The following is a 22312-nucleotide window of genomic DNA, read 5'->3' as shown; positions in this document are numbered from 1 at the left end:
GAGTGACCGTACCGAAACCATGCAACTATGACATAGGACTGGTCATATCAGGAAAGGAGTGTCAATGCTTTCTATAGTATCAATGGATGGATAAACGATCGTCCCTCGCTGATGCAATCCGTTGTCCCACATCCGAATTGGGAACAAGTACGGAGGAAGATGTGAATAAAACCAAATAGGAGAGAGGAAAGCGCACCTGCACCTGCTATCGTTTCTCATCTCGGCATTTGCCAACGCTGAGGTAATACGGAAAATGTAACCTCATCCAGTGGGCCAGCGACGCTGCTCTCCAGTCAAACAGAGATTGGTCTGATGATATGCGTAATCTCCTTCCTGGGTAGGTTCTCCGATGCGATACTTTGGCTACACAAGGTCAAGCAGCATGGGAGGCAGATCGTCACATACTCGCCAGGAAAACCCTGCTTGCTCCTCTTTTCAGACCGTGTTCTGATTTCAGCGATGCCATCTTCCATGCGGATTATTCGCAAGCAAGATAAAATTAGAAAATGTTGTTTCTTGATCTTTGTCTGTATCTTGAGAAGTATAAAATGGCACATCTTGATGCATACTTCCAGAACTCGCAGATAATAACATCGGACCCTTCTTTTCTCTCAATTCCGACACGAATCCTTGTCATATCTCTGTGATTTTATTCGAGCCCCGACTTCGTTATTCACCATATTTTTCTTACACAATGACTTTGAGCTCCTTAACAGACATTCTCCGCAAAGCAGCAGATAATCAGGGGCTCCGTGGTGTCTGTGCTTATTCTCCTGGCCTTTCTGGAATCGGCTCCTCCACGAGGTTGAGTTACACAGAGCTCGACTCATTGGCTACGTCTAATGCTATAAAACTGCGCCGGCTGCAGTGCGACGCCAAGTCTTCTGTCATACTACTTCACTTCGAAGATCATCTGGACAATATCATATGGTTATGGTCTACCTTATATGCCGGCTACATCCCTGCAATGTCCACTGCTCTACCTCGAAGTGAAGATCACCGGATAAGGCATCTGTGTCACTTGAGCGAGCTGTTCAATAATCCTATCTGTCTCACTCGAAAAAGCCTCCAAATCCTGTTTCCAAAAAAGTCCCCTCTGCACACTGTGACTATAGAATCATTGAACGACTCACCGGCCGATTTTGCCGCTACTACAGAAACTAGTTTCAGAGTACCAATTGGCTGTGGTGGCTGGAGTCCTGCTTTGTTGATGCTCACATCTGGAAGTACTGGTTTACCAAAAGTTGTGTCCCTAACGCATAATCAGATCTTGGCTTCCCTTCAAGGCAAAAGCCAGTCCTTACGCGTTGATGATACTGGCCACTCATTTTTGAATTGGATTCGCCTTGACCACGTCGGTAGTCTAATCGAGATTCATCTCCATGCTCTATTTGTCGAGCACGATCAAGTTCACATCCCGCCCGACGAGATCATTTCTCGCCCAGCCTTGTTCCTCGATCTCATAAGTCGACATCGGGTGGTTAGAACATTCGCACCCAATTTTTTCCTCGCTGAGGTTGGCCGCTATTTGGAAGCTTCCCGAGGAGAAGATGGACCTCACTTCGACTTGAAATGTCTGCGATACATCGTGTCTGGCGGGGAGGCTGTCGTTGTCGGTACCGGTGCCAAAGTGTCGCGATTGCTGGCCCAGCACGGCGCACCTGAAAATGTCATCGTCCCTGGATTCGGCATGACTGAAACTTGTGCAGGGTGTATCTATAATTTGGAGTTTCCTGCACATGACACTTGTAACAACAACGAATTTGCTTCTTTAGGCAGATGTGCTACCGGTGTTGAGGCACGAATCGTCTCCATAGCGACGGATGGCATTCTCGCGTGTCCAGGAGAAGTAGGCCACTTGGAACTCAAAGGCCCGCTTGTATTTTCTGGTTATTACAACAATTATACAGCCACCAACGAGGCTTTCAGTCCAGATGGCTGGTTTCGAACCGGGGATACAGGTTACATAGACACAGATGGCAGAATCAATCTGTCCGGCAGGACGAAAGAATTGATCACTGTCAACGGCGTCAAATATGTTCCGCAGCAGTTGGAAGCCGCTATAGAGGACGCAAACATACCGGGGATTGTTTCCGACTGTGTGATCTGCTTTCCATTCCGTCCCAGGGGTGCAGACACAGAGAGACCTTGCGTCATCTACCAGCATAGCTACTGCGTTAGAGATGCCAAAGCTAGGTATGAGACGATGACTGCGATAACGCACCGCATTACAATGATAACAAATGTGCGCCCGTATATTCTGCCTCTACAAAGTATAAAACGCACATCCCTGGGGAAGCTTCCTCGTTCTAAACTGCAGCGGGAAGTTGCAAGTGGCCAGTACAAAATGGAAGAAGCTACTAACAGTGACATGATCAAGAGATATCGACAATCGATATCCAGACCACCCGGGTCCCCAACCGAGCAAGCAATCGTGGACGAGTTAGCAGAACTCTTATCCGTACCTCAAGAAGACATCGGAATCGACACCGACCTTTTCGAGCTTGGCCTTACCTCGTTAACGCTTATCCGGCTTCAACATGGTCTGCGATCGAGACTGTCACTAAATGAGCCAATTCCCCTCGCCACGATGATGGCCCACAACACCGTCCGTGGTTTATCGGAAACATGCCAACACCATCACCAATACGTCCCAGCTGTCAAGCTCCAGCCCAACGGCAACAAAACACCTCTATGGCTCGTACACCCCGCCGCAGGCGAAGCTCTCATATTCATCAACATGGCCAAGCTCATCACAGACAGACCCGTGTACGCATTCCGCGCCCGCGGATTCCACCACAAGGAGCCATACTTCACCAGCATCGACGAATGCATCCGCACCTACCACTCCGCCATGAAGAAGCTCCAACCGAACGGCCCTTACGCTATACTTGGATACTCCTACGGAACGATGCTAGCATTCGAACTTGCCAAGTACCTCGAGAAAGAAGGCGATCAAGTTCAATACCTAGCCGGTCTTAACCGCCCTCCATATGTTAGTCCAATCCTGAAGAAAGTTACATGGACCGACTGCCTGTTTAACATTTCTTACTTTCTCGGCCTTCTTTCTCGGGACTCATACCGGACTCTCCTCACGGAGCTCTCCGGACTTCCCAAGCAAGAAGCTTTGGCCAGAGTAATCGAGGAAGTGGATCCTGCTCAGCTCCTCGCGTTGGGTTTGGATAAAGGCGGCTTAGAGCAGTGGATTAACGTTACCTTCAGCTTACAAGAGATAGGAAGAGGTTATGAGCCGAATGGAGTCGTCAACGCTCATATGGATGTCTTTCATTGCACTCCGCTGGAATTCTTGCATGTTACACCTGAAGAGTGGAAGAAACGTCTGGCTGCTTGGGAAAACTTTTCCGCAAAGAAAATCAATTTGAGCCATGTGCCAGGTGACCATGCTAATGTTTTGGGACCGGACCATGTTCAGGTGTTTGCGAAGAGGTTGAGTGAAGCAATGGCGTTGCAGGGTCTTTAGTGGTTAGTCTCTCTTATGTCTTCGCTTGAAGCGGTGTAATGGCAGTGTGTGAGTTTATGTAATCTCATCTTTATAGCGAATATTTACTATCACCTTTCTTGGAAATTACCTCAAGGTCAATGACCGTTAATATTTGCAAAGAACACTAACGGGGAAGAGTATGGCGAACCGCAGCCGCGCGATGATCCCTCCGTTTGGAGTGCAATGATGTCCTACCAAGCTTACTTTTCTGTGAACTGTGCCCAAGTTATCAATTCTTCTTGTGTTGAGGCTGTACATAGACAAATGTTTCGGTCTTAATACGTTGGGCAGAAGTCCAAGATCGCAGGTCTTCAGTATTGATCACTTTCCTTTTAGGACGATAGAAATGGTGAGCTTAGTCCCACCACTTAGTCAAGCTACGGAGATGGGTGAGTCAGATGAATTTGTCCTTTTTATTATTTTGACTTGCAATAAAAGCAATTCGAGAAATGCATTTCGACGTTTCCAAAGTTGCATGTATTCTATATAAACTGGGGATATAAGGTATCGCACAAGTAATTTAGCTCGTCTATATAATGTTTCGATCAGTTACTGAGTCTATCTCAAGCACTTCGAGAAGAGGTATATATACAGCTGCCCACTTAAACACCGGTTTTCTCGAGGAATTTAGTCATGGTTTTCAAGCAAATAGCCTGAGCTTCTTCCATGTTCCAATTCTTACCCAGTCGGTAAGGAACATAGGCTGCGTTAAGACTTTCGAGCACTTCAACCTCATTACCCTTCTCCCTCAAATTCTCTGCAAACTTCATAATATCATCATAAAGGACTTCCGATGTACCAGTATTGACAAAGACCGGGATATCCAGTTGAGTCTCGTTTCCAAGAAACGTGATCCAGGAGTTACTGCTATCCCACCTCTCAGGAGTGAAGGCCTTCCGGCCCCAGTCAAGGAAATTCTGTTTAATAAAGTCGGTGTTGTAATTGCGGTTCAGGGGCACATTCTTAATGGCCTTAGAGCTCAGGTCGACCCAAGGAGATGACAAAATTGCACAGCAAGATAACGGAAGCATCGGGGTCTCCTCGTTGATGTAGCAGAGCAGTGCCATGACGAGATTGCCACCTGCCGATTCACCAGCGAATGTGATCTGAGAGGGTGGGATCTTAAGAATCTCGAGAGCATAAATATAGGCAGTGATTCCATCCTGAAGGGCGGCAGGGAATGTGGTTTTCTTATCTTGAGACAAGCGGTACTGGATAGCAAGCGCTGGCTATCCGGACATTTTGCAGAGTTCATTGAGGCCTACATCGCCAGTTTTACTGGGACGACTACCGAACATCATATAGGCACCCGGGTAGAAGTAAATAATTAGTTGCTGTGGGGGCTTAGCTGGGGCCTCCGGGAACCAGAAAGCCCCAATGGATAGGGGCTCAACTTCCGGAACTGAGCAAGTGATTCCCTTGTAGACTTCGGATTGGATTTATTGTTCTTGATCTTCTTCGGTCTTCGTGGTGATGGTCTTTTGGGGGTGGAGCACAATGAATCGATCTCCTAATGAGCCTGCTTCCAGTGGCTTTGGCCAGACTTTCTGAAAAGTCGTCTAATAATTCAAAAGTATGGCCCATGCACTGCATGTACATGCTGTTTTGTATGACCAAGCAGCATTGGGCCGAAGAAATCTCGGGATGTTGTAAACTGCTACGACCACCAGCCGTGCCGGGACGGTGACGAGGCTGTATGCGGTGTAGCAAAAGACGAACGCCTTGGAAGGCATGGTGATTAGTGTAGCTAGCACTTGGTGCACATGTCGAGGTCTGAGATACGGGGGTTGGACTCCTCATATAGCTAGCCCTGCGGGTAAAAGCGACCGTAACAACCTTGAAAGAAACAAGAACATGATGACAGGTACATTAATGCCTCAACACGCTAAGCAATTTAGTGTGGGGGTTGAGTTTCCAAATTCTCAACCTGGTTCGCTCAAGTTGCATAAACCTGGACGTGTTAGAGGCATCCAGCCTCATCGCAAGTGGAGATGCGAGGCTGAGATCCGCTACGGACCGTCCGGCGCCCTGTTCCCTCGTCCCGTCCCACAACTAGCGCCTTTCATGGAATGTTCCAACTGGAAGTACTGCTCTGTACGTATTACGTAGTGTATTGAATTGATTGATTATTACTAGACCGGCTTAGACGACGTGTACACAATCCCACTTAATGGCCAACTAGCAGTGTAATACTACTAGCCACCTGGGCAGGTGTATGCAACGGATAAATACTGATCAGTGCATGGAGAACTAGGACGTACCTAGTACCTGGGCGTAAATAGAGACATCAGGCCACCTGCTCTACCTGGACTAGCCCTAGGTCTTCCTCTCCGTCTCCCACTACCAGGCCCGTGCGTGGACCTGCACTCTATGGTTCGCAGACATGGGTCAACTACTTGAACTTGGACAGTCCCCCATTTTACTAGGTCCCTAGTTAGCGTCCTATAAGAGTATAACAATACTAGCGCCGCAGGTAATCAATGACATATGTGAAAGTTGTAGAGATCCTTGAAATGTGACGGGTCCCACCCAAGACCACAGCAGGCGCATCTTCATGAGCGCATCACGGCGTCTGTTGACAGTCGTTGTGGGTATTTGTTCGGGGGAAAGGGCTCATCAGGCATATGCCTCTCAGGAAACTGTGCCTCTTGTCAGTATTCAAGTTTAAGTTTTGACCCAAAAAGATTTATAGTATACCTTGCACTGGCTCCCAGCCCTCTTCAACAGACCATTCTAGCAGTGTTCCTTGGGCACCATAATCCGGACCATATTGCAGTGTCGCGATAGACCCATCTTACATTTCGCTCAATGCTGTAGGTAGTGACATTGAAACCGCCGCCAATGGCACTACCGCATGCTTTGTCACAAAAAGAACCGCAATGCGTCATATCCGACGTGGACTAAGAGATCGTACAAAATGACGCGACGTGGTTTAATCTCGAATGCCGATGTCTTGATTACAATGTAGCCAAGTTCGGCGAGGCCGGAAGATTTCTGCGTGTACCTAAGTTCCGGGGTTCGAATTCCTTGTTTAATCTTTCCTAATTTCTCTTTGTATGGCTCAGTCAGCGTATGGTGTATTGGTCTGCTACATGGATCTTTAATTTACCAATCAAGTCATATCTACTTTTGTACTGAGATCCGTCTTTAGCTCAATCTTCACAGTTGATTTTGCATGGCAGCAGCAGATGTTCTAATCGACAAGAGCATTAACATGGTAGTTGGGCGCCCAAACCTTAAGAAAGGCAGGTACGACAATAGCACCAGCAGGCTTTCCCTAGACTGGGATACGACCAGAAGATAACAAACCCAATTCATGTGAAACCTGGTGGGAAAGAAGCCCGTCTTACACCATAACTGGCTACTATACCCCAGCACCGCGTTGAGGTGCAGGCTCATTGCTGGAGACCGGTCTTTTCGACTTGGCATACATCAAAATCACTCTGGAGTGGAAGCATATGTTTTCAAAACACTCGATGGTGGAAATAATGCTTCGAAATGCTTTCAGGGTGTGAAAGTCGTTCGTGCCCCTCGGTTGAGGTACACTTCAAAGTCAGGACGGCCTGCCAAGATATCGGAGGAACTAATTAAATGGCTCACTCCCCTTGCTCCCAACCACCTCATCTGTCAACCTCTCATCGCCATGGCTCAACCAGGTGACCCCCTAGCTACGGAATCTCTACCACCGTATGAAATCCTCCACTTTATGTACGGTGTTGGCACTTACGCCGAATTAACTATACTTTGCTATGGGAAACGATTCCATATCAAGATATCCGCCGAGAATCTTCAAGGAGATCCCAATGTCGAAAGCGAATATTTGTCTCTACTCCGCAAGCTGGATTCGGACGAGCCATTCGAGCAGAATGATGATGTGGGTGATCCAATGGAAGAGCTATCTTTCTGGATTGCTTTCAAGTGTAACTCAGAGATGAGAGTATTGGGTTCCGAACGACAACCCCAACTTCACACTCTCTATGATTGGTTTTATCCTGACACCCTCATTCTTACTCCTAAAATCATTGACGGGAGGCTGAATGTGCAATCCTCTACACCGAGTCAGCAGTTCCTGCAGGAACTTACGCCAAATGTGGAATTGCCCAGTTCGATCGCAGACTTTGGGATTCCAGTTGTTCCGCCCTCGAAAGTCTTGTTGCCACATGACACGGCAGGGGGAGACTTACCTCAACGACCAACGAAGGTATTCAACGAGCGTGGAATGCCACGTTTTTTCAAAGCAGCCCACGTCAGTGAAAACGCAAATCGAGAAATATCAGTATTGCTCTGTATTCAGAAACTCGGCCTGTCGGGCATTATCCGTGCGCCAACGATACTTGAGTTCGTGGATTTTCAAAGCGGTACATCCAGGATATCAGGAATTTTGATGGACTATATTAATCATCGTGACATCTTGGGATATATTGATATACCAAGCACCCCGTTATCAGTTCGGAACAATTGGATAAACCAGATCCGAAACATGATAGGAAAGTTACATGCTGCGGGGATAGTTTGGGGCGATGCGAAGCCGGACAATATCCTGGTCGGTGCTGACGATAATCTTTGGATTATCGACTTTGGTGGGGGCTACACCCATGGCTGGGTCGATGAAGACAAGGAAGGAACTATGGAGGGGGGCAGCCAAGCTCTATCCAGGATTGTTAATTTTCTCTTGGATAAAAGCTCGGAATAATCCGTCTCGTTCAGTGGGTGGAAATGACCGAGCGAGTTCTCCTTCTTGTCAACAGTTTATCTGAGATTTGTTCGCGGATTGATTGTTCTCCAATCATTCGTATTCGTTCTATTGCAAGATTTCCGTCGTCCCAGCCTTCTAGATTCTTTCATGAGGAAATAAGACCAAGTAGCGTTTTAGAAAAACAGAAAACAAGACCAGGCAGTCTTGAAAGACTTGGACGGTATTAGTGTAGAATAAATCTAAGATTCAGATATATATAATTATCAAAAATGACACCCAAACAGAGTATATCCCTCCCAATAGATCCGCCATAGCCCAAGTTCAAGTGAGCCACCAAGTCATACTTTCAAGCTGCCAGAATAACACCGGCACGGGTGAGACCATATTGAGAACAACGAGACGAATCTCATTGAGCAACCGATAGTACATGAATACCACGCCAAAGACAATGTAATCCAAATAACCATAGAGACTGCGGACACGCTCAAATTTGGCAAGTGTTGGCTATTATATGCGGCGGTTATGCTCCGGTCCGAAAAAATTGACCTAACCCTCACAGCCTGCGAGTTTACAGCAACTCAAAGGATCGATATCGTGACCAGTAAGCCTCCAAACATCCAAACATAATTTGCAGTTTCTGGTAGCTTGATCGGAGGGGCACTGTTGCGTGCACATGAGCCATTTGAGTATTACAAAAAAGAGGGAAAATGACATGAAAGTTCAGTACGTTGGTGTTCATACCTTAGGTATTATTTCTCTTGCTGCCTTATCGATCACAGGTGTGGCTGCCACGGCGGCGATGAAGAGAGTCGTAGAAAGAATAGTCAGGAGCTTCATATTGGTGGTATTGTGCGTAGAGGCAATTGTACGGTTTGAAGAACCTGAATATGAAAGAGGATATTGGGCTTTGGGACTGTAACTTCAGGGTGCTGGGGGGGTCTTTTATAGTGTCAGCGAGACGCTAGACAGTAAAGAGATTCTTGGTTTGGTAATAGTGACTACTACGGGGTAGCTTGATCAGTATTCCGCGGTTGGAAGACTCAAAAAATGGGCAGATACTACTGTTACCGTGCTATCTACATACCTCCTCTCCCACTAGTGATCACTTGCTATTCTCATAGGTTCAGAGGGATGTTGGGGGTGGGGGAGCGGGTCGCTTTGCGAAGAAGGAGAAAAAAGAAAAATAAATAGGACCGGGATTCAAACAGGTGGCAACATGTTCGATCTTTTTGCCATGAACTTCTTAGGGTTGCACTAGAGCAAAGCTGGATAGCTGGACTCTATAACCTATTTACTTGCACTGTCTTTCCCGGGGCTGGGGCTGCAATGAGATAAACACCAACTCTCTGGGAAATCAAGACATTCCTAGCTGTAGGTTATCTACCTTCGTGTGAGTTGCTACAGAAGACGCAAAGGAAAATAGATTAGGAACTAAACTAGTAATTCAATAGATATAGATAGATTTTCCCAGCTGAAGTGACACTAGCGAGCCCGAAGGTGGATCATCCTTATAGTGCCTGCACGAGCCACAAATGGGCCATTCTGGTTCGCGGATCTGTGGATGTGGGGGTCGCACCGGAAATTGTTTCCACCAGCCAATGTCTCAGCCGCTTATCCAACAAGATAAATGCATGGGTACCGGGCTGATTGCTGTCATAAAATCTTTCCGTGCGGCACCTTTAAGATTGTTCTCGTCACCTACGGCCAGTAGGGCCACCGCCGCAGAGTCCTACATTAAGGAGGAGCTGCAGCACTTAGTGTAGGCCATTATTGCTTATTGGTTGTGATAGAAAATGTATTGTTATTTGGTAAAGGATTGTTGCTTGCGGCAGAGAATTACTGTTATGAGAAGGAAATGGGAAAGGAGGAGGGATAAAATCATCCAGGAAGTATTATAATTGCTTTTTGTTAGGTATCTAGACTACGTAACGATCGTTATCAATCCTGAGTGGCAAAATGATGGCTGCACTCTAGTAGACTTGGACTATTATAGTCAGTTGCAATATAAAATGTGGCGAAATGGATACTCTGTAAACTAAGTACATAGTGTGCCAAGCGGACTCTCCCATGGGGGCGTACTGCAATTACATCCTAGCGGGAAGCCATCCCCAAAGTAGTAGAGGAAACAAATCCCGGTGTACCCCCCTCCAAAGAGCAGCTAAATTTAAGCGAAGGGACACAGGATGGCCGATCTCTAATGTTATCAATCGATTTAACCCTCGGAGACTAGATCCCAACCGTAGGCCTCGGCTACCAACCACCTTACCTATTACCTATACCCTTTGCCGTATGACTTTGCCATTCCAACTCATACTATCTACGATGGAGAACATCAAATAGTATGGTAGAATGAATAGCAGGTTGGAGACACGATGTGCTCATAGAGTATCTCACCCTTTCCGACCATTTGTGACCCATAATAACACTTGTAGTCCTAGCCACCCATCATTCCTTTTGCCACGACTCTTGCAGATGACCAGGTATATTCCTTCTGGCCCGGGCGGCCCCATACCGATCATCTACGTTCAGCTTCGGGTAGTGCAACTCCGGCGGGGAAATATCACATCGTTACTGCACAAGATTAACGTGACAAAAAATTTCCCTCCCAAATGAGGGTGGCAATCCACAAATCACTCTGGATTATGCATGTATTGTTAACACATCCCCCGCTGATAATCTTTCAGCTTCTTCACGGCCTCTTCCAGTAGGATGAAAGACCGATTAGAATGCCTTGATGAAGGCTGGCTGAACATTCTCAGCCGTGCAGATCTTTCACGCTACTTCAAGTCATTCCTATAGTAATGTTACATCTACCTGAAAGTTCTGTGCCAACGACATATGGAATACAATCGACGTGGTGGGGGATTTCATTAAATATGGAGTATGAGTGAGAAGAAAAGTCTTTAGGTTGCTTCCGGCGGGAGGCGGCGTAGTGCCCGCATGGCTCCACCACTATAACTTCGCTTTCTAACTGGGTAGCCCATTGTGTAACAATGCCCCATTCGGAACGTTTTGGCAGGTATCGATGATGATTACATTCAGGGCAGTAGATACCTCTCTTGTACCAGTCAGGATATGTCCTCATCATCGGCCGGATATGAGACGCTGATTATATCATGGAATGAGTCTTTCGTTGTCTATATAAGAGTATGACTTCCCCGTTCTGAAATCTATTCTCAACTCATCATCTTCTACATCCATCCTCTTCTCACTACTTCTTCTCAAATCCCACAAAAGGAAAAAGACCCAAACCTTCCAATACCTACATTATGAAGCTCCTCTCAATCTTTTCTACAGCCCTTTTCGTTGCTGCTGTGGCAGCCGCGCCTTTGGCTGAGGATGGCAGTGCCCCAAGCATTTCTGAAAACGCGAAACGCGACGACGTATGAAACGTACCACATTCAAAGACACTGCAATGTCCATGCTAATAAGTCATTCATAGTTGTGTCCCAGTAACGCTTGCTATACGAAGTGCATCAACGATTATATCAGTTACTTGGGGGTTGGCCCGGCTTTTGGCTTGCAAAAAGTCGATTGTATGAAACAATGCGGCTGTTTATAAAGAGAGTACTTCAATTAGAGAGGTATCTGCAATGAGCCAGGGCCGGCACAACATACCGTGTTTCACGGATGGACCTGTCGCTTCATTTTATTCTACCTTCCAAGAAAACTTTTGTTGTGATGTTCGGGGAATGGACAGAACAGATGATGTTGTCAACTATACTTTGTGTCTCGCTAGACATTTCAAACAGTTGGCTCATTACAGAGAGAACTAATCTTACATCCTTGAGCTTTGTTTGCAAGATGGAATGTTTAACAGACTTTTACGAGCCTCACAGACAATCGGTGAAAGGCCCTCGAACCGTAGTTTTGCAAATGGTGGAGAATAGTAGCAAGACTATATGAAGCCGTGTGTCCCAGTAAACACCACAATCTAAGCTGTATGTGAAAGCCTCCTGGCGTATCAGATAGTCCTGATCTAGTACTATTTCGTCACACTTGTTTGACAATGTATACGTATGTATGTATCAGAATCTTACTTTGCGCCGCTAAAAGCCTAGGCAGAAAATGGATCTCTGTTAGTGTACTATTTATTATGATTAGCCGGGTTGCTATCTACCATGACACCTTGCCGATTGCAACGGTAAGTGCCATGGTTTGCCGTAACGCTTCGTGACGCCTACTCTACTACTACTACTACTGCTGCTGCTGCTGCTGCTGCTGCTGCTGCAACTTGGAGGGTTCACAGGTATTATCTAGGAATAACTGTAACCAATATTGTAACCAATATTATGGTTTATGTTGGGGCAAATACCTCTCCTTCGCCTGGCTGATTAGATGCGATATATCGTTTTTGGTTCAGCAGTTAGCGCTTCGGCAGTCTATGTCCTCTAGTAATATTTTATGTTTTTATCCAGCTGGTGGACAACAGCGCAGAGCACGATCATGCAGCGAAAACGCAATGGAATACCCGCGGCGGGATGGAGGGCTTCCCGCGCGTGTATCGCCCCTTGGCCAACATGTAGCGGACATCCATTCTGACGGTCTATATCATCGGCTGGTTGGACCTACTGTGGCCGCATGGTGAGTTGCAGGCGAGGCTTTGCAGTAAGGTAATGACTCGCGTTGTGGAGTTTGAGGGCGTGTATAAGGTATATTATTTAAAGAATGATGTGTAAGTAGTGACCAAGGCTGTTGAGTGGGATATATAAATGGCGCAGATGCGGAGACAGTCAGTCAGCTGGAATATATAGAAAAAGAATCGTACATTTTGTTCTGTACGTCGTGCCTTGTGAGTGATATCTTATTCTGCTGTTAAGTACCGATGTATAGGCGGTATCTTTCCAATATTTTTCAAATAGTGTAATGAACGGTTCACAGGTGGGACCATGTGTGATTGGCTGCACACCTTCCAATAGCAGGGAGATTTGGGATTTTGACCATTGAGCCTCAGGCGACAGCTTTGCGTTCGGGCTTTGCTGAGTTTCGTTCTATTGGAGGTTTTCAAGGCAGGATTTATTGTTCGTGAGTGAAAGCAGCTACCCAAACTTGATCAATAAAGTATGTCAGTGAACTTGGTACCTCACTTGGACAAAGTACTTATGGCTCTAGCTACATGACATGCTTCACTGAAGCTTGCGTAAACACATCGTAAGGTTACAGGGCAAATGTCCATCTCTCCTAGGCCAAAATCATCGGAGATGATGCCCCTTCTCTCAGTAGAACGCTGCCGTCGTACTGGCATACGTTGCATCAACCTCCACAATCACTCACGCAATAGTAGCCTTATCCGCAGTGGTGACCTTGTCTTGAAGTTGTGTGGAGAGTACATTAGCGAAAGCCTGAACGGACGGAGATCTGCCTCCACAATACTGAAAACTCAGGCAGAGGTGAAGCCAGGCTTCTACGTCATCTATCAGTCATCAAATCCACGATAACAAGCAATATTCGAGAGCAAGTGAAGGACGCACAGTATCGACTAATTTGTCAAGGATGGCAAGAATATCCGGCTTGCGGTCCCTCACAGTTTGTGACTCTTGTGCTCGTCGCAGTCGCAAGCGTGGTAGGGGCGACGACATTATTGATGGCTTGGTTCAGCCCATTCTTCAGATCGATCTCCTCATTCTCACTGATTTGCAATCGTCCTGTCGAAGTCATCGAAGGTGGTGCTGAAGGCGGCAATGTGGATCTTTTATTCCGTACACGTCGATCAGAACCGTGGCTGCATCGCGTTTCTGCAGGGGTGTAGCCCACGTGCTGGCACCCAGAAGCAGGAGAATAACTGGGTTGCAGGCATTGTGCTAAAAGCGGTATGCTCGGTTTTTATCATTGAATCGTTTGTTTTGTGGTTCTAGGCCAGGTCTTGCCTCTCCTGGATAAGTAATGTCTTATGGTTTTCGAAGCAACCTGGAACATACAAATCATAGAATATGTGTACCTGGCCGTTGGTCCGTATAGGGTTCTTCGGCCACATGAGGCTGACACCGCATGGTGGACGCCCGACACGTCCGTCGGCGGATCTAGCGATTTTGGGCACGCAAGTAGCGCCGTCCCCAGATAGGCCAAATGCCAGATCAGATTGTATGAGGATAGCTTGACACCTGACACAGTCACGCCGGGCAGCCCACACTAGCAAGGGTCCATCGCCGCAGCCGACACCTGGCCGAAGGAACTCGTGGCTTGGTTCTTTCCCCTCACAAGAGCGCCAATCACTGCTGCGTGTTAGCGAGGAGGGTGTCACAGACACTGAGCTTAGCAGTTAAAGCACTTAAGCAAGGCTGAGGCCTTGTCTAGGCACCACCTTTGCGCCAACCATAATATACCGTCCACTATCCAGATGCTCCCGTACCTGTCCATGTTGGTTACCTTCTACATCGTTCTACATCTGCTTGGGTAATCATTATGGGTTCTGAGGTGGCCACGGCTACCAGCGAAAATGTTTTTCCTTCCTTTGAGATTCCACGCCCGACAATTGCAACATGGAGGCTGGTGATTATTCTTCTTTGGTGAGACCGCAAGAGAGGCTTCCCCGCGCCATAAGTGACGGAGCACTGACCACGAGTTCCCGCAGCATCGCCATCGGACTGTTCTTGTCGTTGATGGATACCACCATTATTTCAACCATGCTATACACCATTTCTGACGAATTCGATGGATTCAAAACCTGCTCATGGATTGTCCTGGCGTACACCCTGTCCTATGTTGGTGAATAACCACTTCTTGCTTTGCTCTTCTCGAGACAACTTCAAATAATACAAACCCAGGATGCGCCGTATTCACGGCAAGATTATCTGATGTCATTGGCCGGAAATTCCTCCTCTGCATGTGCTTCCTGATCTTCCTCGGCGCGTCGATGGGATGTGCCGCGTCCAAAAATATGAGCCAGCTCATCGGCTTCCGTGCGATGCAGGGAATCGGCGGATCGGGGCTGTACGCGATGGCCATGATTATCTATCCCGAGATCAGCCCCCCTCCTTTACTCCCCGCAATATCTGGCATCATCGGCATGGTTGTCGCCCTTGCTGGGATTAGCGGGCCGTTGATCGGGGGCGCCCTGACGAGTTATCATACCTGGCGTTGGGGATTCTGGATAAAGTACGTCCTTGCAACAGCTTAAGAGACGCAGATGAAGAAAACTGTCTAATCACATTGCCTAGCGGCCCATGTGCATTTGTTCCTCTGGTCACCCTGCTGCTCGTGTGGCCCAATGATTTCCATTTCGCGAGGAATGTTCGTTTCCGGCACCTTGACTATCTCGGCGCACTTCTCATACTTGTCGGATCTGTCCTGTTCGTCTTCATCTTGAATGAAGCAGCCATCAGAGCCTATGCGTGGAACAGCGCCCCGGTGATTACCGTCCTCATCATCTCCGTACTGTCATGGGGAGCGCTCGTCTACTGGCAATGGGTCATCTTGTCCAAACCGAGATTCAAGCAGATTCGGCCTCAATTGCCGTTCCGGCTACTGTCACGCCGTGTCATGGTCGCCGGTTTTGTGTGAGTTTCTTTGGGAGCGATCCCCCGGGAATGTTAAATAGCACCCCACTGACGGGCCCGCTACAGGAGCACCATCCTAACTGGATTTGTCATGCTTCTGGCCATCGTCAACATCCCCATGCGAGCGCAGATTGTCAACCTGAAGGACGCGGTCGCATCTGGAATTTTGCTCCTCCCGTTGATGGCAGGCACAGCCGTCGGCTCTGCGATCGGCGGGGCCGCATCTGCGAAGCGAAACAATGCCTTCTGGACGTTGAACCTGGCGAGCATTTTCATGGTGATTGGGACTGCCTCGCTCTCGACTTTGACGGACTCGGTAGACCCTGCACCGATGCAGTGGGGACTCGAAGCAATTCTGGGGTTTGGAATCGGGTTGAGTCTTTCTACAATCACGTTTCTTACGACGATGCAGGTTGAGTTTCAGGATCATGGTACGTGCGTTCCTTATTCTTTTCTTCCAGTGCGTATATCCGGCTGCAGTAGTCAAACAGATATCAAAGAAAAAAAGCTAATCTCCACCCCCTCGATAGCTGTCGCCCAAGGCATCGTCGCCCAACTGCGCATTTTTGGCGGAAGCATCGGCATCGCCTCGGGCTTCATCGTCTTCAACACAGACGTCCAGCACACGCTCGCCGGCGTCCTCACACCCGAGCAACTGAATGAATTCTACCGGACCCCCGCCGCGATCTCTCGACTCCCCGTGCTGCTGCAGCTTCTCGTTCGCCAGGTCTATGTTAGCACGTTTAATACCGACATGCGCATCTGTGCGGGTATTGCGGCGGCGTGCCTCGTTGCGACGCTGTGCACGTATCAGCGAAAGCCGCAGTCGATCAGACAGCGGCTTGCGGATTTAGAGGAGGCGTATGCAAGAACTGAGGTAGCTAGGGGCGAGGGGGCTGCGTGAAGGGTCAAGGTTGAATGGTGACGTGGGAGCGAGTCCTGTTATGGATGCTAGAGGGGTGGATGTAACAAGGGTTCCTGTAAAGGGAAGGTTGTTGGAAGGCTTCCATTGCATTCCCAGAGCCACGCCACGTCGTAGCGAAAATACTTCGCCCCGCCTCCAGGCTCATTAAGAGGAAATGACAATTGGATATTGACTCAATGTTGAGAGTGTAGGCAGATATATCACAGCAACCACAGAGAAGACTGGAGAGATAGACTATTGACTATCATGTCTCCACTAGTTATAAACGCATTTATAAGTTTGCAAATATAATAAAGCATAATGATACGATAGACACATTACCTACTTTCAAAGAGTCTCTAAACTTATGAGAATGAAACAGTCTATAATGCTATTAGAGGATACGTATACTATCTATCACGAATATAACCTCAAGATATGTCTTTCTTGAAATCGCAGACTACTTATGCTAGATAAGATTATAATCATAGGGTCCAGAAAATTTCATTATGGTAGCGTCTAATCTCTATACACATTTACAATACTTTTTCTTTTTCTTTCATTTATCTTTGGGTATGAATCCAGACGATTATCCTCCCAACCAGCCATCAGTCGTAATCCCAGACAGGGGTTCTTCCGACTAGACGGACTACGTATCTGACTGGTGCAGTCAAGCCCAGATAAGGAGCTGCAAGGTTTAATATAAAACTAACGCCGACTAGTTGCCTTAGCGTCAGATACAGACACACTTCTGCTGTTGCCTAGGCAAAACCCCTCACTTCTTTTGATCAGATTGCTTGTGAACCCATCTTTAAAACCCCACACTAAAGTCGTTGAACTTTGTCGGCGTGCATGTTCTGACTTTAACGAACACCAAGGTAACAGTACACATTGGCTATCGTTCATCAACTAACATGGCAAGCTCTTGCAGCTCTGCAGCTGATAGGACATTTGGGCCGCCAATTCATGGCTGCTCCTACTTGGACTTTACCCTACTCTTTGAGCAGGTGATATTTGGTATCGTCCTATCGGCATGTTTTCTCCCAGCCGTAGCCTGCAGGATACTGCAGCTCCTTGGGCAATCCAGGAAGATCACATTGGAATTAAACCAGCATGCCAAGGTATCTATCTGTGTGAAGATCATTCTGAGCCTCGCTTTGATCTGCAGCCAACTTATTTTATTGATGCTCTGGGCAATGTCTCCTCAGCATCGCAATAAATTCACCATTGCATCGGCCTCCCTGTCATTGGTATGCTCCCTCGGCATACCGATTCTGTCATGGAAAGAGCACGTACGATCGGTTTCGCCTTCCAATCTGCTTTGTTTTTATCTTCTACTTAGCACATTGCTTGATGGTGTACAGGCCCGGACATTATGGCTACGATTCCCCCTTACTATTGCGGGGACATGTACTGCAGGCCTGGGTGTTCGTTTCTTGTTGCTCATAGCAGAGTCACAAGAGAAACATAGATATTTGAAGCCTCAGTTCGTTTATTATTCTCCAGAAAGGTTAGGGGGCATGGTGAATCGTGTCATTTTCTGGTGGCTAAATCCCTTGCTGGCCCGCGGGGCCCGCGGGCTGTTGAATGGCAGCCATCTTTTCCCTGTTGATTCCAACCTCTCAGCTGAAGCAGTGCAGGCCAAGTTCGAGTCAAGTTGGTTGTCGAGTATGTCACTTCCTCTGTCCTGGGATAAACTGAACCGAGGTATTTAATGAATATGTAGCTCTGAAGGATCGCCATGAAGCCCAACATAAGCTACTGCTGACAACATTGTCTTGCGTTCGACGAACTTTGATGTGGACAGCAATTCCCCGAATTGGTCTCATCGGTCTCAAAATAGCGCAGCCGTTGTTTCTTAATCGTGTCATTCGATATCTCTCTGCTTCAACTAAAGACAATGCTGTCGGTGGGGCGCTTGTTGGAGCTACAGTCTTGATCTATCTGGGAACGGCAGTACGCTTCCAACACTCATCTACCGATCCGAGCCGTGAAGCAAGCTGATGAAAGATCTGTCCAGGCCACGACGTCGCTATATATGCATGGGCTAAACCGTGCCATCACCAGTGTTCGCAGCCTTTTGGTTACTGCCCTCTACGAGAAGATACAACGACTGGACGCTGTTACGGTGAATAATTCAGCTGCGCTAACGTTGATGAGCACCGACACAGAAACCATCTGCAACAGCTTGATGCGATTAGACGCCCTGTTCGCTTCGCCTATCGAGGTCGGCCTTGCCATATTCTTCCTTGCACGACAAGTAAGTTGGGCATGCTTAGCATCGGTTGGATGTGCCTTGGCAGCCGTGTCTCTCAGTTATGTTGTAGCCGCCCGGTCACCCCCACGCCAGAAAATATGGAACCAGGCTGTCCAGGAGCGTATTGCAATCAGTGCATCTGTTTTCAGTTCGATTAGGAGCATCAAGTTGCTCGGTTTATCTTCTTTTGTAGCACGGCGAATATGTGACCTTCGCAACGCCGAGCTTGAACGCGCTCGGGGGGCCCGCATGCTTATAATGTGGAGAAATGTTGTTGGTACGAATCTCTCTTATCCACTCCAGCGATGACTCCATACTGATAGGCACCTATAGCAAATATACCACAGATTGCCGGGCCTATTTTAACGTTTACGATTTTCACAATGGTCTCCGGAAGTGGTGTGGTCACTTCAGCAAACTCCTTTACCGTACTCGCCCTGATTGCTTTAGTCACTCAGCCTATACAAGTCTTTGTTCACGGAATAACCCAGATGGGAGTTGCTCTAGGTTGCTTCAAGCGAATTCAGGACTACCTTGATTTGCCCGAAGTTGCAGCCGGTCAGATCTCCTACCACAGTGACGAGAATCAGGTACCAATCAAAGCGCTCTCACCGAGCGTGCTTGAGCTAGAAGCCCTCCCCGTGAATGGCAAGTGTCTATCAGTACACAATGCCGCCTTCAAATATGCGGACTCAACCACGCCGGTTTTGACGAACGTGAACGTCGAGATACACTCCTCTACGCTGGCAATCGTCACAGGGGCTACCGGCTCTGGAAAGTCTTCGCTACTCAAAAGCCTCATAGGAGCAGTACCCTGCGTCGCTGGGTCTTACTCAAAATCAGTGGCAATAGCTTACTGTGCACAAGAGCCCTGGTTGCCAAGTGTCTCTGTTAGGGAATGCGTGACTGGCCCTTCCTATTTTGACGAGAAATGGTATACCACTGTTCTCCACGCATGTGCGCTTGACGAAGACATCTCTGCTTTCTCCGAAGGAGACAGGACTGGTGTTGGCTCCGGTGGTACTTCACTAAGCGGTGGGCAGAAGCAGCGCTTGGCAATAGCGCGGGCCATATACTCGCGCAGAAAGCTCCTAATCCTTGACGACGTACTCAGTGCATTAGACGTTATCACGGCCAAGAAGGTTTTTGATCGCGCTTTTGGTCCTAAAGGATTATGCAAAGCCCACAATGCCGCCGTTATTCTTGCTTGCAGTGATCCCAAGCGCGTGACCTCACCTGATACGATTATTAACCTTCACGATGGCACAACCGCATCAGCATCCCCATCGGATGTGCTTCAAGACAAGATTATCTCTATACCGAGTGAGAGCGAAGTTAAACCTACCGAAGAACGAACTCCAATAACCACAGGGACGGAGAAAAAGCTCATAGAGTCCCGCCAGGACTCACCACGCTGCCTCGGTGACTATTCTATCTACAAGTACTACGTAAATTCAATGGGCTGGGTATCGTCCGCTTTCTTCCTAGGCCTCATAGTTGTGCAGGTATTCGGATCGAAATTCCCTACTCTATGGCTCCAATACTGGTCCGACAATGACTTCAACTACTCCCTCGGTGTTTACCTTGGGGTATACGGGATTTGTGCTTTCATCCAGCTAATTGGCACCATCCTCAGCATCACATTCCTCATAATCTTCCTCGTCGCGAAAAGCTCCCGCCGCTTACACACACAGCTTCTAACGGCTACCATGAACGCACCCTATTCATTCTTCGCAGCGCATGACAGTGGTACTATCCTGAACAGATTCAGCCAGGACCTTTCCCAAATCGACAACCAACTATCGGGCGCACTGCTCATGACCATCTTCGGCGCTGGAACGCTAATCGCTGAAATTATGCTCATCGCCGCAGGAAACAAATACATCGCTATCGCAGTGCCATTCGTGATCACTGTTTTCTACGCTCTGCAAAACTTTTACCTGCGGACTTCACGTCAGCTACGGCTCATGGAACTCGAAGCACAGAGCCCGCTTTACACACACTTCCTTGAGACGGCCTCGGGCATGGACACTATCCGTGCATTTGGCTGGCAAGCCGCATGGGCGGCGCGGTGTCGACAACTGGTCGATAGGGCGATCCAACCGTATTACACAATGTTTTGTATCCAGCGTTGGCTGAACCTCGTCCTCGACCTCATGGCAGCGGGTCTGGCGATTATTGTTGTCACCGTGGCGGTTACACTAGGATCATCAGCTCATACTGGAGCTATTGCAGTTTCTTTGCTGAATATCTTGGGGTTCAGTAGCAGCTTATCGTATCTCATTACTTCGTGGACACAATTGGAGACGACTCTTGGCGCGATCGCCCGCGTCAAGAGTTATGAAGAGACTGTCCCGAGGGAAGATGCCCAAAACAGTGAGCTTATACATCAGCCTGCCCAGGACTGGCCATCTCGCGGCTCGATCAGGCTCGACCACGTCTATGCAAGCTACGACGCCCGACAGAGCCCTCATCAATGCATTCTGCGCGATGTTACTCTGTCGATTCACGCCGGAGATAAGATAGCAGTCTGCGGTAGAAGCGGGAGTGGTAAAAGCTCTCTCATCCTTCTTCTTCTTAAACTTCTTGAACCTATCGCGGGCTCTGTGTTTGTTGACGAGATGGACCTGCGCGATGTTCCCTGCGACGTTCTGCGGGCCCGACTTACCGTTATACCCCAGGATCCACTCATCCTCCCTGGAACACTACGATTCAACCTCGATCCTAGCGGGGAACAGTTCTCTGACGATGCAATGCTCTCAGCTCTGGATACCGTAGGTCTAGGGGTGGATCCAAGTACAGGGCAGTGTTATTCGCTAGACCTTGAAATAAGTAATTCGACTTTCTCGCGCGGCCAACACCAGCTGTTAAGTCTAGCGAGAGCGTTACTTCGGCAGAGAGAAACGAAGATCCTTGTTCTGGATGAGATCAGTGGAAATGTTGATGTCGCTACAGAGCGGTTGATGTTCCAGATCATCAAAGACTATTTCGCACATGCGACCGTCATTGCAGTGACGCATCGGTTGAGATGTATTCGGGATTTTGATCAAGTTGTGATCATGCAAAATGGCTGTATTGTGGAGACTGGGAGACCAGGGGAGTTGCTCGGTGGGCAGAGTTTGTTTAGGCAGTTGTGGGACGAGCAGTGAATATTTCGCGGAAATTGAAGTTGATATAACGGCGAGGAGCTTTTTTGAGCAATATTGGACTCCAAAATTACGTGTTCAACAGTATCATCTACTGTAGGGACAATTCATAAGAGAGATAAACCAAGACAGATTCCCCGAGACGTGCAGCTCCAACAACTTACTCCTACTTTCGCAGACTCCAGGCCTTATCTATTAATCGGCAATCCATATGCCGATTAGTTAATCAACTATTCCTTACTAGCGTTCTGGGAGACCAGCTTCGCAACATGCCTGACGTGTCTTAATGCACGGGCAGACAAGGTGTGTAG

The 22312-nt window shown here is 47.9% G+C and overlaps 7 protein-coding genes across 7 annotated transcripts; 5 read left to right on the top strand and 2 right to left on the bottom strand.

The window, feature by feature from the left end:
• Positions 1–694: 694 nt before the first annotated feature.
• On the top strand, positions 695–3481 carry BO85DRAFT_416158 (thioesterase domain protein; the record flags this gene model as incomplete). The annotated part of the gene is made up of 1 exon (XM_025657721.1): positions 695–3481. The coding sequence occupies one exon, from the start codon at positions 695–697 to the stop codon at positions 3479–3481; it is 2787 nt and encodes a 928-aa protein (XP_025518513.1).
• A 623-nt stretch (positions 3482–4104) lies between these two features.
• On the bottom strand, positions 4105–5235 carry BO85DRAFT_509421 (alpha/beta-hydrolase; the record flags this gene model as incomplete). Its single annotated transcript, XM_025664496.1, has 3 exons — positions 4105–4731; positions 4768–4928; positions 5100–5235. 3 exons carry the CDS (start codon positions 5233–5235, stop codon positions 4105–4107), a joined length of 924 nt encoding a protein of 307 aa, XP_025518512.1.
• A 1910-nt stretch (positions 5236–7145) lies between these two features.
• BO85DRAFT_467080 (uncharacterized protein) lies at positions 7146–8439 on the top strand (the record flags this gene model as incomplete). The annotated part of the gene is made up of 3 exons (XM_025662168.1): positions 7146–7703; positions 7741–7860; positions 7974–8439. The coding sequence occupies 3 exons, from the start codon at positions 7146–7148 to the stop codon at positions 8193–8195; spliced, it is 900 nt and encodes a 299-aa protein (XP_025518511.1). The 3' UTR covers positions 8196–8439.
• Positions 8440–8638: 199 nt separating this feature from the next.
• BO85DRAFT_447163 (uncharacterized protein) lies at positions 8639–9094 on the bottom strand. Its single transcript, XM_025659661.1, has 2 exons — positions 8940–9094; positions 8639–8858 (listed from the first exon to the last, which is right to left on the bottom strand). Exons 1-2 carry the CDS (start codon positions 9033–9035, stop codon positions 8745–8747), a joined length of 210 nt encoding a protein of 69 aa, XP_025518510.1. The 5' UTR covers positions 9036–9094; the 3' UTR covers positions 8639–8744.
• A 2292-nt stretch (positions 9095–11386) lies between these two features.
• BO85DRAFT_447162 (uncharacterized protein) lies at positions 11387–12088 on the top strand. Its single transcript, XM_025659660.1, has 2 exons — positions 11387–11581; positions 11641–12088. Exons 1-2 carry the CDS (start codon positions 11468–11470, stop codon positions 11758–11760), a joined length of 234 nt encoding a protein of 77 aa, XP_025518509.1. The 5' UTR covers positions 11387–11467; the 3' UTR covers positions 11761–12088.
• Positions 12089–14463: 2375 nt separating this feature from the next.
• Positions 14464–16931, top strand: BO85DRAFT_518105 (major facilitator superfamily transporter). Its single transcript, XM_025664951.1, has 6 exons — positions 14464–14704; positions 14770–14903; positions 14963–15293; positions 15356–15694; positions 15761–16125; positions 16225–16931. The coding sequence occupies exons 1-6, from the start codon at positions 14601–14603 to the stop codon at positions 16596–16598; spliced, it is 1647 nt and encodes a 548-aa protein (XP_025518508.1). The 5' UTR covers positions 14464–14600; the 3' UTR covers positions 16599–16931.
• Positions 16932–17393: 462 nt separating this feature from the next.
• Positions 17394–22004, top strand: BO85DRAFT_509417 (uncharacterized protein; the record flags this gene model as incomplete). Its single annotated transcript, XM_025664495.1, has 6 exons — positions 17394–18266; positions 18325–18554; positions 18619–19132; positions 19189–19445; positions 19509–20147; positions 20241–22004. Exons 1-6 carry the CDS (start codon positions 17513–17515, stop codon positions 22002–22004), a joined length of 4158 nt encoding a protein of 1385 aa, XP_025518507.1. The 5' UTR covers positions 17394–17512.
• Positions 22005–22312: the final 308 nt, after the last annotated feature.

Source organism: Aspergillus piperis, assembly GCF_003184755.1.
Source record: "Aspergillus piperis CBS 112811 unplaced genomic scaffold BO85scaffold_4, whole genome shotgun sequence".
NCBI classification, from domain to species: domain Eukaryota; kingdom Fungi; phylum Ascomycota; class Eurotiomycetes; order Eurotiales; family Aspergillaceae; genus Aspergillus; species Aspergillus piperis.
Note: the sequence above shows the minus strand (reverse complement) of the source record. Positions and strands in the feature narration are given on the sequence as shown.